The 21,342-nt window shown below is 46.6% G+C and overlaps 2 protein-coding genes across 5 annotated transcripts in view; one reads left to right on the top strand and one right to left on the bottom strand.

The window, feature by feature from the left end:
• Positions 1 to 2,071: 2,071 nt before the first annotated feature.
• Positions 2,072 to 18,683, top strand: JPT1 (Jupiter microtubule associated homolog 1). 2 transcript variants are annotated; one of them, XM_003931744.4, is made up of 5 exons: positions 2,073 to 2,269; positions 8,216 to 8,358; positions 8,927 to 9,024; positions 9,892 to 9,910; positions 18,417 to 18,683. In XM_003931744.4, the coding sequence occupies exons 1-5, from the start codon at positions 2,214 to 2,216 to the stop codon at positions 18,563 to 18,565; spliced, it is 465 nt and encodes a 154-aa protein (XP_003931793.1). In that variant the 5' UTR covers positions 2,073 to 2,213; the 3' UTR covers positions 18,566 to 18,683. The 2 variants fall into 2 exon arrangements, with proteins under 2 accessions (XP_010340739.1, XP_003931793.1); XM_010342437.3 differs by lacking the exon at positions 9,892 to 9,910 and having other exon boundaries at positions 2,072 to 2,269.
• ARMC7 (armadillo repeat containing 7) overlaps positions 4,575 to 21,342 on the bottom strand; it is a 38,963-nt gene continuing 22,195 nt past the window's right edge. For all 3 annotated transcript variants that reach the window (XM_074388958.1, XM_074388960.1, XM_074388959.1), the window contains exon 5: positions 4,575 to 20,525. The gene's annotated coding sequence lies outside the window, so the exon portion shown is untranslated. The remainder of the gene's footprint in view (positions 20,526 to 21,342) is intronic.

The raw sequence follows: 21,342 nt of genomic DNA, 5'->3' as shown, positions 1-21,342 counted from the left end.
AAACAAGTATGTGATTACTTTCTAGATAAGTCTGATAATGTATGAACTCATTTAGTTTTCAAAACTCTATGGAGCCCAGGTACTATTGTGTGTTTATTTCAGAAAGGAGGAAATTAGTGCTCAGAAAGGGTAAGGGTTGAGATTCCAATCCAAATTTCTCCCTTGAGAGTCTGAGCTAGCAACCACTAGACTCCACTACCTCGTAGTTGATAATTACATGATTTCTGAGGAGGGCATGCTCCCTGGCTACATTGGTCTGATTTTGTTTTGTTTTAGGGTTTTGGAAATTTATGCTCAGCATTTATGAATGGGAAGATTTGGCTGGGTGTGGTGGCTCATGCCTGTAATCCCAGCACTTTGGGAGGCTGAGGCGAATCGGTCACCTGAGGTCAGGAGTTCGATAGCAGCCTGACCAACAAGGAGAAACCCCATCTCTACTAAAAACACAAAATTAGCTGGGCATGGTGGCACTTGTCTGTAACGTAATCTCAGCTACTTAGGAGGCCAAGGCAGGAGAATCACTTGAACCTGGGAGGCGGAGGTTGCAGTGAGCTGAGATTGCACCATTGCACTCCAGTCGGGGCAAAAGAGCCAAACTCCATCTAAGGAAAAAAAAAAAGAATGGGAAGATTTTGGCCAGGCGCAGTGGCTCATGCCTGTAATGCCAGCACTTTGGGAGGCTGAGGAGGGTGAACTACCTGAGGTCAGAAGTTTGAGACCAGTCTGGCCAACATGGTCAAACCTTGTCTCTACTAAAAATACAAAAATTAGCCGGATGCAGTGGTGCGCAGCTGTAGTTCCAGCTACTCGAGAGGCTGAGACACAAGAATCACTTGAACCTGGGAGGCGGAGGTTGCAGCGAGTGCCACTGCACTCCAGCCTGGGCAACAAGAGTGAAACTCCATCTCAAAAACAAAAGGCAAAAAAAAAAAAAAAGGGAAGATTCTAACAGAAGTGGTGTGCTTCATGCTGTTGTGGTAAGCACATACATGCAAGACCCATGCTTTCTAGAAGAGAACCTCTCACTGCCTTTTCGTGAAAGCCCAGGGAGAGGGTGGTTAACCTAGACTGCCCAGAATACAAAGTTCCAACTACCTGGAAGGTGGCTTTGCAAAGAGGAATGTAGTTCAGTTATGGAAATATTGAGACAAACAAAGACATCTGCCTTGAGGAAGTATGCAAGACATGAGAGGGGCTTATTTATCAACTGCCTGCCCTCTTTTGCCCAAGGCTTTCCTATTATGATCTTGTAAACCATCATTCCTGAGCCCTCCAAGTGTGTCCGCATTTGTTGCATAGATAGATTTACCCAGACAGGTGGAAGAGTCATGACTTAAGGGTTATAAACAGCTGCAGAGGACTGAGCTGCTCCCATAGTGTTGGTAGCAGGGAATGAAGCCATTCCTGCTGCCAGGCATTAACCAGCCTTATAATAGGCTCCCAAATAGGAGCGACTGTAATTTTCGTCCAGTACATGCACCACCCATTACAGCTAAACAGTAACATTAAAATGTAAAGAATTTCCAGTCCTTTTAAAAGGGATCATCTTGGCGTGCTCTCTGTTGCTGACTCATACTGCTGCTGCTTTGAGACTATTAGGTTTCTGAATGGGACCCACAGTAGGTATTCAATAAATAAATGTCAACTTGTTGCAGTACTTTTCATCCCTTAAGGAGGATGCCCTGACTATCCCACCATCAGTAAAGCAATGTGAGAATAGTAATAGTGACAAATCTCCCTTCTGCTTGACGAGGTTGTAACTCCCCAAGAAAGAGCTTCTCCCTGTGAACAGGTAACGTTTTAAAGTGACAGCCAGCACGACTTGTACCCAGCGCGAGGCAGATTCGCCTTCTGTCCAATCATCGCCGAGATTTTGGAGTGGGGGAGGGGAGAGCGTCCCAAGGCTTCCCTGCCCAGGAAGGGGGCGGGCTTAGGCTGAGCCTTGCGCGCCACAACCCATCGTAATGTTGCACGGTGCTTGGCACTCCAGAGAACCAATAGGAACGAACGGAGCCATTTGAACCGGCCAATTCCGGCGGATGGGGGGGACGGGGCTTAAAACCGTATAAAGGCGTCGATCCGCCGGACAGGAGGCGGCGGCGGCGGCTCCTGAAGCAGTGGCCGGCTGTTGGGTGTGGAGTTTTCCTGCGCCCCTAGGATCCGACCCTTTGAGCGTTCTGCTCCCGCGCCAGCCTACCTCGCTTCTCGGCGCCATGACCACAACCACTACCTTCAAGGGAGTCGACCCCAACAGCAGGAATAGCTCCCGGTGAGGCGATCCGACCGCGCCCGACCCGCGCGGGGCTGAGGGGCTGGGAGGGCCGCTGCCGGCGAGGCCGCGCGCCGGTCGTTGCGGGCAACAAGCCCCGTGGGCTGCGCTCGCGCCGGGGCGGGCGGCGGGGATCTGCCGCCGGCGCTGCCTTTGTGCCGCCTGGCGAGCCCTGCGCGCCGGCCCCGCCCGGGTCCCTGCTGCTCTCCATTCATTCCTCCCACGGAGCCAGGGGCTTGGGAGGCCGGCGCTGGTCGCCCCTCGGTTCACGGCCGGTTTTGGTTAATCGGAACTTGCGGGAGGACTTCCTTTTTTACCTGTCTGCGTCCAGGTTGGTCCATACCCAGGATGGTGGGCTTGCCCCTCCAGGTGCCCTGGGAGCCTTTAGGGCCCCATGGTCAGGCCCTATTGTCCCATCGCCGGGCCACGCGCTCCTTCTGCTTCTGACCCAGGGCATGCGGTTGGTATCGCGCTTGGGCGCAGCGATCGGATCTGGAGACCCTATCCGTCAGGTCCGGCGGCTCCTTACCCTCGCCGTGCCCCGACTCTTCGGATCTACCTGGCAGGTGGATTTGTGGTCGGGTGGGGCTGATTATTGCGACCCTTAAGTCCCATTTAGGACCCAACCGTTTGTCCCCTTTGAAGTGCCTCCCCTCTTCCAAGTGCCTCCTCTTTCCTAACAAAGGAAAGACCCCTTCTCCCCCTCCCTGCGCCCATTTCTAAGAGGGAGGGGGAACGAGCCAACCCGAGTGGGTTTTCTGCGCTTAAACCTTCGGACCGTGGTCTTTGCATCCCACCTTCTTCGCTTCCTCGTTTGACGTTTGCCCAATGAGTTCATCCCTGGCCCTGGTTCCCTTGCAGGAGGAGGTTTCTTGTTCTTGGGCGGGGCCGGAGACATCTATTGTCTCTAACGTAGTATCTCTACCTGGGGAGCGGGGGATTTTTCTTGCCCTTCATTCCACTGCTTTTTGGGCTTGAGGCACTGGGCACAGTGTTTGGACAGGAACCCTTTTGCAAGTGCCTGCTTAACTTGGTGGAAGGGTTTCGATTCTGTGGAAGGTGTGTGTCCACATTGTCTCAGCTAATTGCACACTGTTCTTTAAGGTGGGTTGCAGGCATATCTGGGATCCTCCTCAAGACTTGGAGGAAGCTTCGATTCCACTTTATTGAGCATGTATTTACATCGATTATGACCTGCATTCATGTGTGGCTAGCCTCGGGGTCTTGGCCAAGTGGCACAAAGGGAGCCATTTTGTGGGGCTACGAAGACACGTGAAATAGCAATATCTCACAGGGGTGGGAGAACTTGGTAACAAAAAGCACGCCCCACTCAGCAACTGAGCCTTCGGGGGAAAGCATGGGAAATGACATTCCGTTGCAACTCATTTCTTTCAGGTTTACAATGTCAAAAAGACTGGGTAAGATTCAAAAAAAAAAATTGGTGATTACTGGGGAGGACGGGGAACTTGAGTAGCATAGACCTAGGAAAACTGGTCGCTCCCTTTCTGTTATCTTTCTAGTGAGATAATGTGTTCAGAGGACAGGAACAGATTGAGCTTTGGCTTTTCATTTTATGTTGCAAGGGCAACTTACTGCGGATGAGACTTCAGCTGTTGGAATGATACTGTGTAATCTGGGGTTTTATTCTTTGGGGTTGAGTTCATATTAGTGTTTTGTTAAGAATTTCAGTAATCAGGTCAAATGAATCCTCACACTTTCAATGTGAGACAAATGAGTTTTCATCCTGCTAAATAAATATTTTAGTTCACCTTTTGTCATCAGTTTCCTTCCAACTGCGCTCTAGGGACTGTAGTAACATTGTCATCTTATTGTTTCTCTGCCTTCCCTTTTTCTGTAATTTCACCTAATTCTCATAAACTTATTTTCTCTAATAATGTTCTCCTGCCTCCATAAACTCGTTATAAATTTAGTCTGGTAGGGAATGATCTGCAAAGATATTCAGAAACTTTGAGATTTAAAGAGAGAAGAAAGAAAAGGAGTGATTTTTAAAAAATTGCTATCTATAGTACTTGGACACATTTTTGATCAGTCTTAAAGATAGAATCCTGATTTAGTAGTTGTGCGTTCTGAAAGAATGGTAGGATGCTAAACCATTGAGATACTTTCTGCCTTCTGATCTACATCCTTTGTTTGGGGATGTGTCGCTATTACAAATGGTCTCTACAACACTGACGTCATCTGAGTTGGTTAGTACCTGCTATTGCAGGAGGCACACAGACCTTTAAAGAGTTGGACTGGTTAGAGTTTTGACTTGCTCTTAAGCTGGTGTTTGGGTATTAGTGTCTTTTTCTTGAATTTTTTTTTTTTTTTTTTTTTTTTTTTAAGATGGAGTTTTGCTCTTGTTGCTCAGGCTAGAGTGAAAAGCTGCTATTTCCACTCACTGCAACCTCCGGCTTCTGGGTTCAAACGATTCTCCTGCCTCGGCCTCCCTAGCTGAGATTACAGGCATGTGCCACCACGCCTGGCTAATTTTTTATTTTTAGTAGAGATGGGGTTTCTCCATGTTGGTCAGGCTGGTCTCAAACTCCCAACCTTAGGTGACCTGCCCACCTCAGCCTCCCAAAGTGTTGGGATTACAGGCGTGAGCCACCTCACCCGGCCTTTTATTTATTAAATTTTTTGAACAGAGTCTCACTCTGTTGCCAGGCTGGAGTGCAGCGGTGGGATCTCGGCTCACTGCAACCTCTGCCTCCCGGGTTCAAGTGATTCTCCTGTTTAAGCCTCCCCAGTAACTGGGACTACAGATGCGTGCCACCACACCTAGCTAATTTTTGTACTTGTTTAGTAGAGACAGGTTTCACCATGTTCAACCTCGTGATCTGCCCACCGCAGCCTCCCAGTGTTGGGATTACAGGCATGAGCCACCTCGTCCGGCCTTAATTTTATTATGATTGTTATTTATTTATTTATTTTTTTTTTTGAGACAGAGTTTCGCTCGTTACCCAGGCTGGAGTGCAATGGCATGATCTCGGCTCACCGCAACCTCCGCCTCCTGGGTTCAGGCAATTCTCCTGCCTAAGCCTCCTGAGTAGCTGGGATTACAGGCACGCGCCACCATGCCCGGCTAATTTTTTGTATTTTTAGTAGAGACGGGGTTTCACCATGTTGACCGGGATGGTCTCGATCTCTTTTTTTTTTTTTTTTTTTTTTTTGAGACGGAGTTTCGCTCTTGTTACCCAGGCTGGAGTGCAATGGCGCGATCTCGGCTCACCGCAACCTCCGCCTCCTGGGCTCAGGCAATTCTCCTGCCTCAGCCTCCTAAGTAGCTGGGATTACAGGCATGCACCACCACACCCAGCTAGGTTTTTTGTATTTTTAGTAGAGACGGGGTTTCACCATGTTGGCCAGGATGGTCTCGATCTTTTGACCTCGTGATCCACCCGCCTCGGCCTCCCAAAGTGCTGGGATTACAGGCTTGAGCCACCGCGCCCGGCCGAAGTTCTATATATTCTTAGAAAAATATTTCTTATGGTCTAGTGTGTCAGCTCACACCTGTAATCTAGCACTTTGGAAGGCTGAGGCGGGCGGATCATGAGGTCAGGAGTTTGAGACTAGCCTGGCCAACATGGCAAAACTCCGTCTCTACTAAAAATACAAAAATATTAGCTGGGTGTGGTGGCGCATGCCTGTAATCCCAGTTCCTCTGGAGGCTGAGGCAGGAGAATCTCATGAATCCAGGAGGCAGAGGTTGTGGTGAGCCAAGCTCGTGCCATTGCACTCCAGCCTCAGCAACAAGAGTGAAACTCCATCTCAAAAAAAAAAAAGGAAAATGTTTCTTACCCAAACTGCTTTATGAAGAAACAAAACTAGACCACTCATCAGCAATAAAGGAATTGAATCAGTAGTTAAAAGTCTTCCCATATTCTGTAAATTACATAGGCAGTAGGAAAACAAAATCGGCTTGGTGGCTCACGCCTGTAATCCCAGCACTTTGGGAGGCTGAGGCTGCGGGTGGATCACCTGAGGTCAGGAGTTCAAGAGCAGCCTGACCAGCATGGTGAAACCCTGTCTTCACTAATAATACAAAAATTAGGCTGGGCACAGTGGCTCACGCCTGTAGTCCCAGCACTTTGAGAGGCTGAGGTGAACAGACTGCCTGAGGTTAGGAGTTCCAGACCAGTCTACCCAACATGGTAAAAACCTGTCTCTACTAAAAATACACACACAAAAATTAGCTGAGCATGGTGGCACATGCCTGTAATCCCAGCTACTCTGGAGGCTGAGGCAGGAGAATTCCTTGAACCCAGGAGGCGGAGGTTGCAGTGAGCCAAGATTTCACCACTGCACTCCAGCCTGGGCGGTAAGAGGCAAGACTCCATCTCAAAAAGTATTCCCATAAAACCACCTGGATTTTCTGTTTTGAGACGTGGCAAGACAAGTTAAATTGAGTTTTCCAAGGAGACAAATTGGTCAACCTATGGCAGGGAGATTTGGAAGTGTTAAAAAATATATTTCCATGTTGAACAAAAAGCTGTAGATGATGTCCAAAGGAACACAGACATAGACCGTGACGTGGAACCTTATACTTAATTTCTCATACTGACTTTGCCCTAATGGCTATTCACTCATGTGTACTGTGAGAATGGTGAGGTACAAGGCTTATTAGTGAGGTTGAGATCGAAGAGACTATTATCAGCTCTTCTTGGGCTTCTAAATTGGTCCAGCCAACTTAAGAGAGAGAGAGAGAGAGAGAGAGAGAGAGAGGGGGAGAGAGTGTGTGTGTGTGTGTGTGTGTGTGTGTGTGTAAGTAATTTAGAGACGGGGATCTCACTACGTTGCCTAGGCCGGCCTTGAACTCTTGGGCTCAAGTAATCCTCCTGCCTCAGCTTCTAGAATGGCAGGGACTACAGGGGCTTGCCACTGACCCAGCCCAAGTTATTTATGTAGTTAAAAATAAGGAAGTGATTTTTAAAATTTTATTTACTTTTTGCATTTTGAAACAGTTTTGCTCTGTCACACAGGCTGGAGTTCAGTGGTGTGAGCACAGCTCACTGCAGTCTTGACCTTCTGGGCCGAAGCGCTCCTTCTGACTCTGGGGTAGCTGGGACCACAGGCATGCGCCACCACGCTTGGCTAATTTTTATTTTTATTTTTTTATAGAGATGGGGTCTTGCCATTTTGCCCAGGCTAGTCTTGAACTCCTAGGCTCAAGTGATGATCCTGCCTTGGCCTCCTAGAGTGCTGGGATTACAGGTGTGTTCCAGTGCCTGGAAGTGATTTTTAAACGAATAGTAACAAGAAATGTTTCTAATCTTCTTTGCAAATATATTCTGCCAAGCCCAGTAGAGTAAGGTCCAGTAGGGCTTTTTTTTTTTTTTTTTTTTTTTTTGAGGCGGAGTTTCGCTCTTGTTACCCAGGCCGGAGTGCAATGGCGCGATCTCGGCTCACCGCAACCTCCGCCTCCTGGGCTCAGGCAATTCTCCTGCCTCAGCCTCCTGAGTAGCTGAGATTACAGGCACGTGCCACCATGCCCAGCTAATTTTTTGTATTTTTAGTAGACGGGGTTTCACTATGTTGACCAGGATGGTCTCGATCTCTTGACCTCGTGATCCACCCGCCTCGGCCTCCCAAAGTGCTGGGATTACAGGCTTGAGCCACCGCACCCGGCCCCAGTAGGGCTTTTGCCATTTCTGAAAAGGTGACACCAATCAGGCTGTTAATTGTGATGAGTTCCATGCTGTTTCAGCTGCCTCGTGTTATCCATGACCGCATTACAAGCATTATAAAGCAATATTTAGTATCTTCACATCCAGCATTGAATGTACACGCTGATGAAGTTGATTCCTTTTTCCTGTTAGCAGCTGTCTGTTGTAGGGGTGAGGGAAATGAATGGGTGAGGAAAGTGAAAGGAAAGTTGTCTGAAAAGGTTTATGCCAAGAAATGTTGCAGGATGATCTGAAGTGGATGTTTTGCCGTTATTTGTAGGGTTTTGCGGCCTCCAGGCGGTGGATCCAATTTTTCATTAGGTTTTGATGAACCAACAGAGCAACCTGTGAGGAAGAACAAAATGGCTTCTAATATCTTTGGGACACCTGAGGAAAATCAAGCTTCTTGGGCCAAGTCAGCAGGTATTCTTGTTATCTGTGCTCACTTTTCAAAGGTGTGGGCCCAGTATCGACAGCCACAGATGCAGCCTGGGCACCAAAGTGTGCCCCCATCTCTATAAAACAAAATAAAAATTAGCTGGTGGTAGGGGCAGTGTGCATGTAGTCTCTAATACTCGGGAGGCTGAGGTGGGAGGATTGCTTGAGCCTGGGAGGTGGAGGCTACAGTGAGCTGTGATTGAACCGCTGCCCCCCAGCCTAGATGACAGAGTGAAACCCTGTGTCAAAAACAAACAAAAGAGAAATTAACTACAGCTGGTTTTGAACTAATAACAAAATCTAGCTTAATGGTAATAAAACAACAGTTTAGATTTAACATGAGAGGAAAGCGATGGGAAATACTAGGAGGCTGTGTGATGGATCCGTCGGGACTGAAGTCAGACTGGGTTAACGTTTAAGTAATTAGCTTAACTTCCTTAAGACTGTTTTCTCATTTTGTAATATGAGACTAACACATAATGTCAATTGCTGAACTGCTTTGTTTTAGATTTTTTCTGTTGTATTTCTGAAGAAAGTATATTTTGAATTTTAGGTGCCAAGTCTAGTGGTGGCAGGGAAGACTTAGAGTCATCTGGACTGCAGAGAAGGAACTCCTCAGAAGCAAGCTCTGGAGACTTCTTAGATCTGAAGGTCAGTGTGACAGACAGCATGAGGACAGAAAGGCTTCGAGGTCAATACGATTCTGAAATTTGTACTAAGAGTTTCAGTTCTGCCACTGGCGTTTTACGTTGAGGTAGTTAGGAAAGGGACTGGGCCATGTTGGTAGTGGAAGATTGATAGAGTAAAAGCAGAGAAGTGCATTAACATGATCTCAGTCTGTTTCTGTGTCTCTTTTACCATTAGGATTTGTTTTATCTCCTGTATCAATTTTTGGAACTTGTGGATCTTTCTACTTCCTGTGTGTCACATAGATAGAAACATTTCTGAGTTTAGGGACTGTTTTTTGCTAATACTGCTTTGCCTGGAACTCCAGGAGACTAGTGCTGGCATGACCACTAGTTGTGTCTGGAGTTGAGTACTGCCACCAAGCTCCCTACGGTGTGTGTTGGACAGACCTCCCCACCAAAGCCCTCAGAGCACATTGAGGCATCACCTGTCTGAGTGTGGAGAGAACTGGAGAAGGGCTATGGAACCGATAGGCGACCTTCCACAACTAGATAAGGGGAAAGGAGAGAGACAAATGGAAGGATAGATTTACCAGTTTTCCATTCTAATGCAAGATCTCTGAAATGCTCATTGGGGTGGGGTCATCAGGGTAAATGTTTAGGTTTTTTGTTTTCAATGTGTTCTGGCACCAGGGCAATTTCTCATGCAGAATATTTACATAGCACTGTCCTAAGTTGGACAGAGGTAGTAGACTGACCCTGGGCTTGATTGCATCAAAATGAAATGTCACATTTGGTGTCAAATAAATTTTAGCTGCTATCAACTATGACTATTTTTTTGTGTTCCAAAATTAAAATAGGAAGTAAATTTTTGAATGTTTTTCTTTTCTAGGGAGAAGCTGATATTCATGGTGAGTACTTCTGAAGACCAAATTTCTGGCTCTGTCAGTGGTTTTAGGACAGATCTGAAATTTGATTTAAATCATGTCGGCTGGGCGCGGTGGCTCACGCCTGTAATCCCAGCACTTTGGGAGGCCAAAGCAGGTGGATCTCGTGGTCAGCAGTTCAAGACCAGCCTGGCCAAGATGGTGAAACTCCGTCTCTATTAGAAATACAAAAATTAGCCAGGCGCGGTGGCTCATGCCTATAATCCCAGCACTTTGGGAGGCCGAGGCGGATGGATCACGAGGTCAAGAGATCGAGACCATCCTGGTCAACAAGGTGAAACCCCATCTCTACTAAAAATATAAAAATTAGCTGGGCATGGTGGTGTGCGCCTGTAGTCCCAGGTACTCGGGAGGCTGAGGCAGGAGAATTGCTTGAACCCAGGAGGCGGAGGTTATGGTGAGCTGAGATCGCACCATTGCACTCCAGGCTGGGTAACAAGAGCAAAACTCTGTCTCAAACAAAAAAAGAGAAATACAAAAATTAGCCAGGCGTGGTGCCAGGCACCTATAATCCCAGCTGCTCTGGAGGCTGAGGTAGGAGAATCACTTGAATCTGAGGGGCGGAGTGAGCTGAGATGGCACAACAGCACTCCAGCCTGGGTGACAAAGCAAGACCCCATCTCTAAATAAATAAATAAAATCATGTCTTGGGGAAAGAGACTGGGGAGTGAAACCTGGCTGTGCCCCAAGTGCTGCCATTCTCTGCGTGGAGAGGAAACGAAAATGAAACTGGAAAGTTAGTAAACATGGCCACATTCTTAATCTGCCAGTAATGCCATCGGTGCTAGAAATGTAATAGAAGAGAAAAATCGGAGAATCCTTTAAAATTACATATATTGACTGGGTGTGGTGGCTCACGCCTTTAATCTCAACACAGGCTGAGGCAGGCAGATTGCTTGATCCCAGGAGTTCAAGACCAGCCTGGAAACATGGTGAAACCCCATCTCTATAAAGAAATACAAAATAGCCTGGCATGGTGGCACATGTCTGTAGTCCAATGACTCAGGAGGCTCATGTGGGAGGATTGCTTGAGCCTAGGACGTGGAGGTTGCAGTAAGCAGAGATCACACCATTATACTCCAGTCTGGGCGACATAGTGAGACCTTGCCTCAAAAAAATAAACCCAAATATATCTATACTCAGACACATACACCCACATTTAATCAGGTCAGTATTTGTTACACTTAATGAGAGCTTTTTTTTTTTTGAGATCAGATGTCTCTCTGTCACCAAGGCTGGAGTGCAGTGGGCGATCACAGCTCACTGTGGCCTTGACCTCAGGTGATCCGCCCACCTCAGCCTCCTAAGTAGCTGGAACTATAGGTGTATGCCACCACACCTTGCTAATTTCTTTTTATTTTTAGTAGAGATGAGGTCTCACTATGTTGCCCAGGCTAGTCTCGAACCCGTGAGCTTAAGTGATCCTTCCACCTCAGCATCCCCAAAGTGTTGGTATTACAAGCATGAGCCATAGCGCCCAGCTGAGAGCTTTTTGTATTTATGTACTTATTGTATTTATGTACTTATCGTAGACTAGCCAAGTGCAGGATTGAGAAGAGAAAGCTGGACCCATAACTGAACAATCCAGATAACTCACTACCAGCCAGAGAGCTTTTTAAGATAAGCATTTCAAGCTCAGCGCACAGCATCCAATTTACAAAGTTCATTTGTTTTTATAGGGATGTGTTTATTTCAGCAACACATTGGTTACTTGGTGATTTTGTAAATAATTATTTAAGGGGCAGATGTAAATTTCGAGCTAACCATCCATATTACCAATTATAGGTAGAAATGAGCTGTAATCATTGACTTAATTACCTTAAGTCTTGGAAGTATTTGTTGGCATTTCTTTAACAAGTGCTGGAGAATTGCTGATGAATTCGAGGCTGAGAAGTATCAGGCAGCAGATCAGGCAGCAGCAGTCACAAGGCCCTCTGGTCTAGACGGAAGCAGCAGCTTCCTCTTAAGGTCTTTTCCTACCCTTATGTTTTGTGGTGTAGTGCATACCAGGACACACAGAAAGGTTGAAGAAGCAAATTCCTCTCCTGCCTTCTCACACACTGTTTCTTTTCTTTCTTTTCTTTTCTTTTTTTTTTTGAGAGAGTCTTCCTTCCACAGGCTGGAGTGCAGTGGTACAATCTTAGCTCACCATAACCTCCACCTCCCAGGTTCAAGCAATTCTCCTTCCTCAGCCTTCCCAGTAGCTGGGATTACAGGCGTGCGCCACCACGCCTGGCTAATTTTTGTATTTTTAAGACAGACTGGGTTTCACCATGTTGGCCAGGCTGGTCTTGAACTGATCTCCAGTGATCCACCCGCCTCAGCCTCCCAAAGTGCTTAGGATTACAAGCATGAGCCACCGCACCTGGCCGAGTTTCACTCTTTTTGCCCAGGCTGGAGTGCAATGGCATGATCTTAGCTCACTGCAACCTCCACCTCCCAGGTTCAAGTAATTCTCCTGCCTCAGCCTCCTGAGTAGCTGGGATTCCAAGTGTGAGCCACCATGCCTGGCCTCTTGTTATTTTTATGGAGGCTTCATTACAGTGGCATAATTGACAACTGTATAGAAATATGATTAGACAAAAAGGGTTTGATTTTATAACAGTGGGCAGAGCGGGGAAACCCAGCAAGGCCCATTTGTTCAGATTCTTCTTGGCCTCTCTGTAGCATTCTTTCCTCAGGGTATGCAGCAGGACTCTCTGGATTGAGGGTCTTTTGACCTGCCATCAGAATATAGCCTCACCCTGGGCAGATAGAAGGAAGACAGGAGGCCACAGAGAGATTCTGTTTCCTGAGGACCATTTCAAAAGACTGTAGCAAGGGGGTTATGGGAGTTACCGGCCAGTAGCTGTGGACAAAAACACACAGGGGGTGTGTGTGGGTGTATACGTGAAACAGCTAATCTTTTTTTTTTTTTTTTTTTTGAGACAGAGTCTTGCTCTGTCGCAAGACTGGAATGCAGTGGCGTGATCTCGGCCTCCTGAGTTCAAGCAATTCTCCTGCCTCACAGCCTCCTGAGTAGCTGGGACTACGGGCACGTGCCACCATGCTCAGCTAATTTTTGTATTTTTATTAGAGACAGGGTTTCACCATGTTGGCCAGGATGGCCTCAGTCTCTTGATCTTGTGAGCCACTGTGCCCAGCCTAATTTTTTTTTTTTTTTTTTTTTTGAGACAGAGTTTCGCTCTTGTTACCCAGGCTGGAGTGCAATGGTGTGATCTCACCGCAACCTCTGCCTCCTGGGTTCAGGCAATTCTCCCGCCTCAGCCTCCTGAATAGGTGGGATTACAGGCACGCGCCACCATGCCCAGCTAATTTTTTGTATTTTTAGTAGAGACAGGGTTTCACCTTGTTGACCAGGATGGTCTCGATATCCTGACCTTATGATCCACCCGTCTTGGCCTCCCAAAGTGCTGGGATTATAGGCGTGAGCCACCGCGCCCGGCCCAAGAAACTTTTTTTTTTTTTTTTTTTGAGATGGAGTCTCGCTTTGTTGCCAGGCTGGAGTGCAATGGCAAGATCTCAGCTTACTGTAACCTCTGCCTCCCAGGTTCAAGCAATTCCCCTGCCTCAGCTTCCTGAGTATCTGGGACCACAGTGCCACCACGCCTGGCTAATTTTTTTTTTATTTTAGTAGAGACGGGTTTCACCATGTTGGCCAGGATAATCTTGATCTTCTGACCTTGTGATCCACCCGCCTCAGCCTCCCAAAGTGCTGGGATTACAGGTGTGAGCCACTGAACCCAGACTTTTTTTTTTTTTTTTTTTAATTGAGCCAGATCTCTGTCCCCCATTCTAAAGTATAGTGGCACGATCTTAGGTCACTGCAACTTCCACCTCCTGGGTTTAAGTGATTCTCCTGCTTCAGCTTCCTGAGTGGTTGGGACTACAGGTGTGTGCTACCACGCCTGGCTAAAATTTTTGTATTTTCAGTAGAGATGGTGTTTCGCCATGTTGGCCGGGCTGGTCTCAAACTCCTGACCTAAGGTGATCCTCCTGCCTTGGCCTTCCCAAGTGCTGGGATTATGGACATGAGCCACTGCGCCAGCCAATTTTTGTATTTTTTGTAGAGACAGGGTTTTGTCATGTTTCCCAGGCTGGTCCTAGGTTCCTGATGATCTTCCTGCCTTGGCCTCCCGAAATACTGGGATTACTGGTGTGAGCCACCGTGCCTGGCTGGGGTACAGTAATAACATACATCTGGAGGATTAAAGGTCAACCCCAATTCAGTTTAAATAAGATGGATTCCCTTAGGGTATAAGGAAGATTGCTTTTACCTCCTGGGCAGTTAAACACAGGAGTGGCTACAGGAATGACTTTGGAGTTTCCATCTTGAGAAATCTTTACGAGGGAGAAAGTCCAGGAATTTCAGGCAGAAAAGTCTTTCCCTAACTGCAGGCAGGTTAGATGGTCTGCTACTTTTCTTCAGGTTCTGATTCTTTGATGCTTACAATGAGTCATTTTCTTCTATTCAGATAGAGGTGTCTTTGTTCAGTTACCTTATTGATGTGCCAAGGAAGAGAGACAAGTCAGGAGTGGCTAAAATGTGTATTTTGGTAGAAATAATTTCATTTAAATATTCAGCAGACAAAAGCTTTCTGTGTCAAATTGGTATAAAAGTTTCTAAACAATCTCAATTCCTGTACTTATCTCATTATAGGCTAATAACAAACTAACCTCCCTCTTCTGTGGCTGGACTATTTCTAACTGGACATTTTTTTTTTTTATTTGAGACAAAGTCTTGCTCTTGTCCACCAGACTGGAGTGCAGTGGTGTGCATCTTGGCTCACTGCAACCTCCACCTCCCAGGTTCAAGCAGTTTTCCTGCCTCAGCCTCCTGAGGAGCTGGGATTACAGGCACTGCTCACCATGCCCAGCTAATTTTTGCATTTGTAGTAGAGATGGGGTTTCACCATGTTGGCCAGGCTGGTCTGGAACTCCTGACTTCAGGTGATCTGCCTGCCTCGGCCTCCCAAAGTGCTGGGATTACAGGCATGAGTCACGCCCAGCCTGGACTGACATTTTAATTTTATTAAGGCCTGCTGCTGCTTGTTTAGGCTCCCTGTGTGCTTTTTTGTTCTTTATTGGTATGTTATGTATTTGTGAAAAACAAAACAGTTCTATTAATAATGTAAGACAAATACAGCCAGGCGCGGTGGCTCAAGCCTGTAATCCCAGCACTTTGGGAGGCCGAGGCGGGTGGATCACGAGGTCAAGAGATCGAGACCATCCTGGTCAACATGGTGAAACCCCGTCTCTACTAAAAATACAAAAAATTAGCTGGGCATGGTGGCACGTGCCTGTAATCCCACCTACTCAGCAGGCTGAGGCAGGAGAATTGCCTGAACCCAGGAGGCGGAGGTTGCGGTGAGCCGAGATCGCGCCATTGCACTCCAGCCTGGGTAACAAGAGGGAAACTCCACCTCAAAAAAAAAAAAAAAAAAAAAAGACAAATACAAGATTAGTAGGATTGAGCTTGATTCATCCAAAGAGCATTTTGTGAAAATAAACCACCATGGGCCGGGCGCGGTGGCTCACGCCTGTAATCCCAACACTTTGGGAGGCCAAGGTGGGTGGATCACGAGGTCAAGAGATCGAGACCATCCTGGTCAACATGGTGAAACCCCATCTCTACTAAAAATACAAAACATTAGCTGGGCGTGGTCGCGCGTGTCTGTAATCCCAGCTACTCAGGAGGCTGGGGCAGGAGAATTGCCTGAATCCAGGAGGCAGAGGTTGCAGTGAGCCGAGATCGTGCCATTGCACTCCAGCCTGGGTAACAAGAGCGAAACTCCGTCTCAAAAAAAAAAAAGAAAATAAACCACCGTGGGAGGGCTATAAGATTATGTCTTGTTCTTCAGAATATTCATTAACTGCTTGATTCAGACAGAGAATGAAGAATTCAGTCAGATTCTATATGTATAGCAGGAGGCCATGTCCCACCAGCAGAAATGAAACTACTTGAACTAATAAGTTGTCTTAGTCTGAATTCGAGAGTTTTTTTTAATGTGGAGTTTTTTCTTTTATATTTACAATTTAGGTTATTTTAGGGACACTTATTGCAGGACTTGTGTGTCTGATCCAGTGCATTTGACCTTGCTGCTTTTTACAATCAATGTAACCATAGGAAACTAATAGGTGACCCTCGGTGAGTTTCAGTTCATGATTGTGATGGCTGCCATTCTGGAAAGCTTCATACTCTAGTTTTGCTTTTAGTCACATTGTATAGAATATTTTATATGTTATTTCCATAGAATGTCCCAGAAATTCATGAAATGTTAAAAGTAGCATATTCCTGAGATTTTGTTGTGTTTTGGATCTAAGAATATACATTTTTAGTTCAAAGACTTCTCGGCTGGGCGAGGTGGCTCACGCCTGTAATCACAGCCCTTTGGGAGGCCAAGGCGGGTAGATCACCTGAGGTCAGGGGTTCAAGACCAGCCTGGCCAACACAGTGAAAACCTGTCTCTACTAAAAATACAAAAATTAGTCATGCGTAGTGGGGTGGTGGGTACCTGTAATCCCAGCTACTTGGGAGGCTGAGGCAGGAGAATCACTTGAACCTGGGAGGCACAGCTTTCAGTGAGCCGAGATTGCGCTGCTGCACTCCAGCCTGGAAAACGAGCGAAACTCTGTCTGAAAAAATTTATAAAAAGAAAAAAAAAAAGGCCAGGCATGGTGGCTCACGCCTGTAATCCCAACACCTTGTGAGGCCTTGGCAGGTGGATCACAAGGTCAGGAGTTCGAGACCAGCCTGGCCAATATGGTGAAACCTCATCTCTACTAAAAATAGAAAAATTAGCTGGGCATAGTGGCTCAGGCTTGTAGTCCCAGCTACTTGTGAGGCTGAGGCAGAAGAATCGCTTGAACCCAGGAGACGGAGGTTGCAGTGAGGCGAGATTGTGCCACTGCATTCTAGCCTAGGTGACACAGCGAGACTCCATCTCAAAAAGAAAAAATTAAAAAAAAGAAAACTAGGCCACATGCAGTGGCTTGATGCCTATAATCTGAGCACTTTGGAAGACTAAAGTGGGCAGATCACTCGAGGCTAGGAGTTCGAGACCAGCCTGGCCAACATGTCAAAACCCTGTCTCTACTAAAGATACGAAAATTAATCTGGCATGGTGGTGCGCAACTGTAATCCCGGCTGAGATAGGAGAATCACTTGAAGCCAGGAGGCGGAGGTTAAAGATCCTGTCTCAAGAAAAAACAACAAAACAAAAAACCCTAAGAAAGAAAAGAAAACTAGGCTGGGTGAAGGTTGAAGGTGCCTCGTGCCTGTAATCCCAGCAGGTAGGGAAGCTGAGATAGGAGGATCATTTGAGCCAGGAATTTAAGAGCAGCCTGGGCAAGATAAGGAGACCCCATCTCTTTAAAAAAAAAAAAAAAAAGCCAGGTGTGGTGGTGTGCAACTGTAGTCCCAGCTATTTGGGAGACTGATGTAGGATTGCTTGAGCCCAGGAGTTTGAGGCTACAGTGGTCTGTGATTGAGCCACTGCACTGCAGCCTGGGCCACAGTGTGAGACCCTGTCTCAATATCCATTTCCCTACTCTCCCCAAAAAACTAAACTAATTCAACTATTAAGCTCTTAGTAAAAATTTCCTTTTACAGAAAATACATAATTTTTGCATTCATTCTTTACTTTGTTATTTATATTTTTTAGATGGAGTCTCTGTTGCCCAGGCTGGAGTTGCAGTGGTGGATCTCAGCTTACTGCAATTCTACCTCCTGGGTTCAGGCGATTCTCCTGCCTCAGTCTCCTAAGTAGCTGGGACTAAGGTGTGTGCCACCACACCCAGCTAATTTTTGTATTTTTAGTAGAGGTGGGGTTTCACCATGTTAACCTGGATGGTCTTGATCTCCTGACCTCGTGATCTGCCTGCCTCGGCCTCCCCAAGTGCTGGGATTACAGGCATGAGCCACCGCGCCCGGCCCGTATTCTTGTAATTTAGAAAAGAATGTAAACAACAAATGTGGGAAAACATGAACATTGGTTAATTCTATGGAGTGGGAACATGGCAGGTGATGATTATTTTCTTTATACTTTTAGGTATGTTTCCAACCATCAAACAGAAAATTAAAACAAAAAAAACCAGACCCTTAGTCTTTTTTTTTTTTTTTTTGAGACGGAGTTTCGCTCTTGTTACCCAGGCTGGAGTGCAATGGTGCGATCTCGGCTCACCGCAACCTCCGCCTCCTGGGTTCAGGCAATTCTCCTGCCTCAGCCTCCTGAGTAGCTGGGATTACAGGCACGTGCCACCATGCCCAGCTAATTTTTTGTATTTTTAGTAGAGACGGGGTTTCACCATGTTGACCAGGATGGTCTCGATCTCTCGACCTCGTGATCCACCCGCCTTGGCCTCCCAAAGTGCTGGGATTACAGGCTTGAGCCACCGCGCCCGGCTGGACCCTTAGTCTTAACAGGAAATACCTGTGGTTATGAGTGTTATTTCTATTCTGTTTTCACAGAAAATGTGGACACAGACTTGCAAGGCAGCCTGGGGCAGAGTGAAGAGAAGCCTGTGCCTGCTGCGCCTGTGCCCAGCCCAGTGGCCCCGGCCCCAGTGCCATCCAGGAGAAATCCCCCTGGTGGCAAGTCCAGCCTTGTCTTGGGTTAACTCTTCCTGTCCTGAACGCTGTCGTTTTGTTTGTTTCCTCCATGCTTGTGAACTGCACAACTTGAGCCTGACTGTACATCTCTTGGATTTGTTTCATTAAAAAGAAGCACTTTATGTACTGCTGTCTTTTTTTTTTTTTTCTTTTGAAGAACAGGTTTCTCTCTGTCTTGACTCCTGGGTCTGTGGGCCATGGCATGAGTGTTTTCTAGTAGTAGATTGGAGGGAAAGCTTTGTGACACTTAGTACTGTGTTTTTAAAAACAAATTAATTTGGTTCCAGATGTGTTAGAGGATCTTTTGTACTGGGGTTTTAACAAAACTTTACTTGCGTTTACCAAGCCTCAACTGGACAGACCATAGCCAGTCTACAGGCACCGTTCCCGCCAGGCCCCAGCACATTGGGTGTCTCTCCGCAGAGCCTTCTTGGTGTTGCCCTAACTTGCCAGTGGCCTTTGCTCGGAGCCTCCTCCTGTGCCATGTGGAACAACGAAGAGGCCTGTGCCTCATGCCTTGCTGCCTGCAAAGCAAAGAAACTGCCCTTTATTTTTTAGCCTTTTTTTTTTTTGAGATGGAGTCTCGCTCTGTTGCCTAGGCTGGAGTGCAGTGGCACAATCTTGGCTTACTGCAACCTCGGTTTCCCGGATTCAAGCGATTCTCCTGCCTCAGCCTCCCAAGTAGCTGGGATTACATATGCCTGCCACCACACCCAGCTAATTTTTTTGTATATATAGTAGAGACAGGGTTTCACCATGTTGGCTAGGCTGGTCTCAATGACCTCAGATGATCCACCCGCATTGGCCTCCTAAAGTGTTGAGATTATAGGCTTGGGCCATCCCACCGGCCTATTTTTTAACCTTAAGAAGTAGCCAGATAGTAACATGGCTGGCTGATGAGCAAAGCTTGCTGCCCTCATGCAGAAGGTGGCTTGGATGTATAATGAAACTGGCTGGAACTAAAAGCAGCGAAGCAAGGGAGGCAGTCACACCAAAGTGGGTCTTCATCTAGGAACGGGGTCCCACGGGGGCGGGGGGTGTTTTAAATAACTTGATGCTGTGTGCATGATGCTGGTGCTTGACCATGAAAGGAAAGTCTCATCCTTAAAATGTGTGTTGTACTTCACAATCCTGGACTGTTGCTTCAAGTAAACAATATCCACATTTGGAAACATTGTGTACTGTGTCTTCTTTTTGAGATGGTTTCAGTGTTCTCCCTGGTTAGATGTTTTTCTTGTTGTCACTAAAAATCCTACCCACTGATTGGATGAGTCATTTGAAATTAAAATAGCTGGGTGTGCCTGTAATTAGCTACTTGGGATGCTGAGGCAAGAGGATGCTTGAGCCTAGGGGTTTGAGATTATCCTGGGCAACGTAGCAAGACCTCCTTAAAAAACAAAAACAAAATAGATGAAGACCCAGAGAGTAGTGGGTTTCTCTCAGAAGAAGTCTCTAAAGATAAGCAGGTTAGACTCTTCTGCCACCTACCCTTTGTTCCGGGGTAACATGTTAAGTGTTCTCCAAGCCTGGGCAACATGGTGAAACCTCATCTCCACCTCCCCCCACAAATTCTTCATGGAATAAAGATACAAGAAAAAAAAAATCGGAGAGAGATCCAAGATGGCTGATCACTAGCAGCTCGGGATTGTAGCTCCCACTGAAAGCGCAAAGAAGGAGAGGACGCCACACCTTCACATGGATTCTTGTTGCTCACGCACCAGGAGATTCCCAGCGGAGGAGCCCCACGGGTCGCCAGCGCGACTCTTGTGACCGGCGAGGCGGTTTTGCCGGCGCCTCGGAGCTTCGGTTCTCGGTGCAGAGTCGGAAAAGCACCCTCAATCTTAACGCCGCTGATTTAGTCGGTGCAGTGGGTTGCTCAGATTTCGGCGCTGAGAATCAGTAAGTTGGACGTCCACTCAGAAACCCAATTACAAAGACGGTGATTATAAAGACTACAGATGGATGAATCTACAACGAAGGGAAGAAAACGGTCAAAAAAGGCTGAGAATACCCAAGATCAGAACGCCTCTTCCTCAGCAGGGGATCCCAGTTCCTCATCAGCAACGAAACAAGGCTTGATGGAGAACGAGTGGGTTCCAATTACAGAAGCAGGCTTCAAAACGTGGATAATAAGAAACTTCAGTGAATTAAAAGAACTTGTTATAACACAATCTAAAGAAACTAAGAACTTTGAAAAACGGTTTGACGAAATGTCAACAAGAATACAAAATTTAGAGAGGAAAATAAGTGAATTGATGGAGCTGAAAAACACAATACGAGAACTACGTGAAGTATGCACAAGTTTTAACAGCCGAATTGATCAAGCAGAAGAAAGGATATCAGAGGTCGAAGATCAACTCAATGAAATAAAACAAGAAGACAAGACGAGAGAAAAAAGGATAAAAAGGAACGAGCAAAGTCTCCAAGAAATATGGGACTATGTGAAAAGACCTAATCTACGCTTGATAGGTGTACCTGAATGTGACGAAGAGAATGAATCCAAGCTGGAAAATACGCTTCAGGACATTATTCAGGAAAATTTTCCCAGCCTAGTAAGGCAGGATAATATTCAACTCCAGGTAATACAGAGAACACCACAGAGATATTCCTCAAGAAGAGCAACTCCAAGGCACATAATCGTCAGATTCACCAGGGTTGAAATGAAGGAGAAAATACTAAGGGCAGCCAGAGAGAAAGGTCAGGTTACCCACAAAGGGAAGCCTATCAGACTTACAGCAGATCTCTCAGCAGAAACCCTACAAGCCAGAAGAGAGTGGGGGCCAAT

The sequence above is a fragment of the Saimiri boliviensis genome, chromosome 17 (genome assembly GCF_048565385.1).
Source record: "Saimiri boliviensis isolate mSaiBol1 chromosome 17, mSaiBol1.pri, whole genome shotgun sequence".
NCBI classification, from domain to species: Eukaryota; Metazoa; Chordata; class Mammalia; order Primates; family Cebidae; genus Saimiri; species Saimiri boliviensis.
Note: the sequence above shows the minus strand (reverse complement) of the source record. Positions and strands in the feature narration are given on the sequence as shown.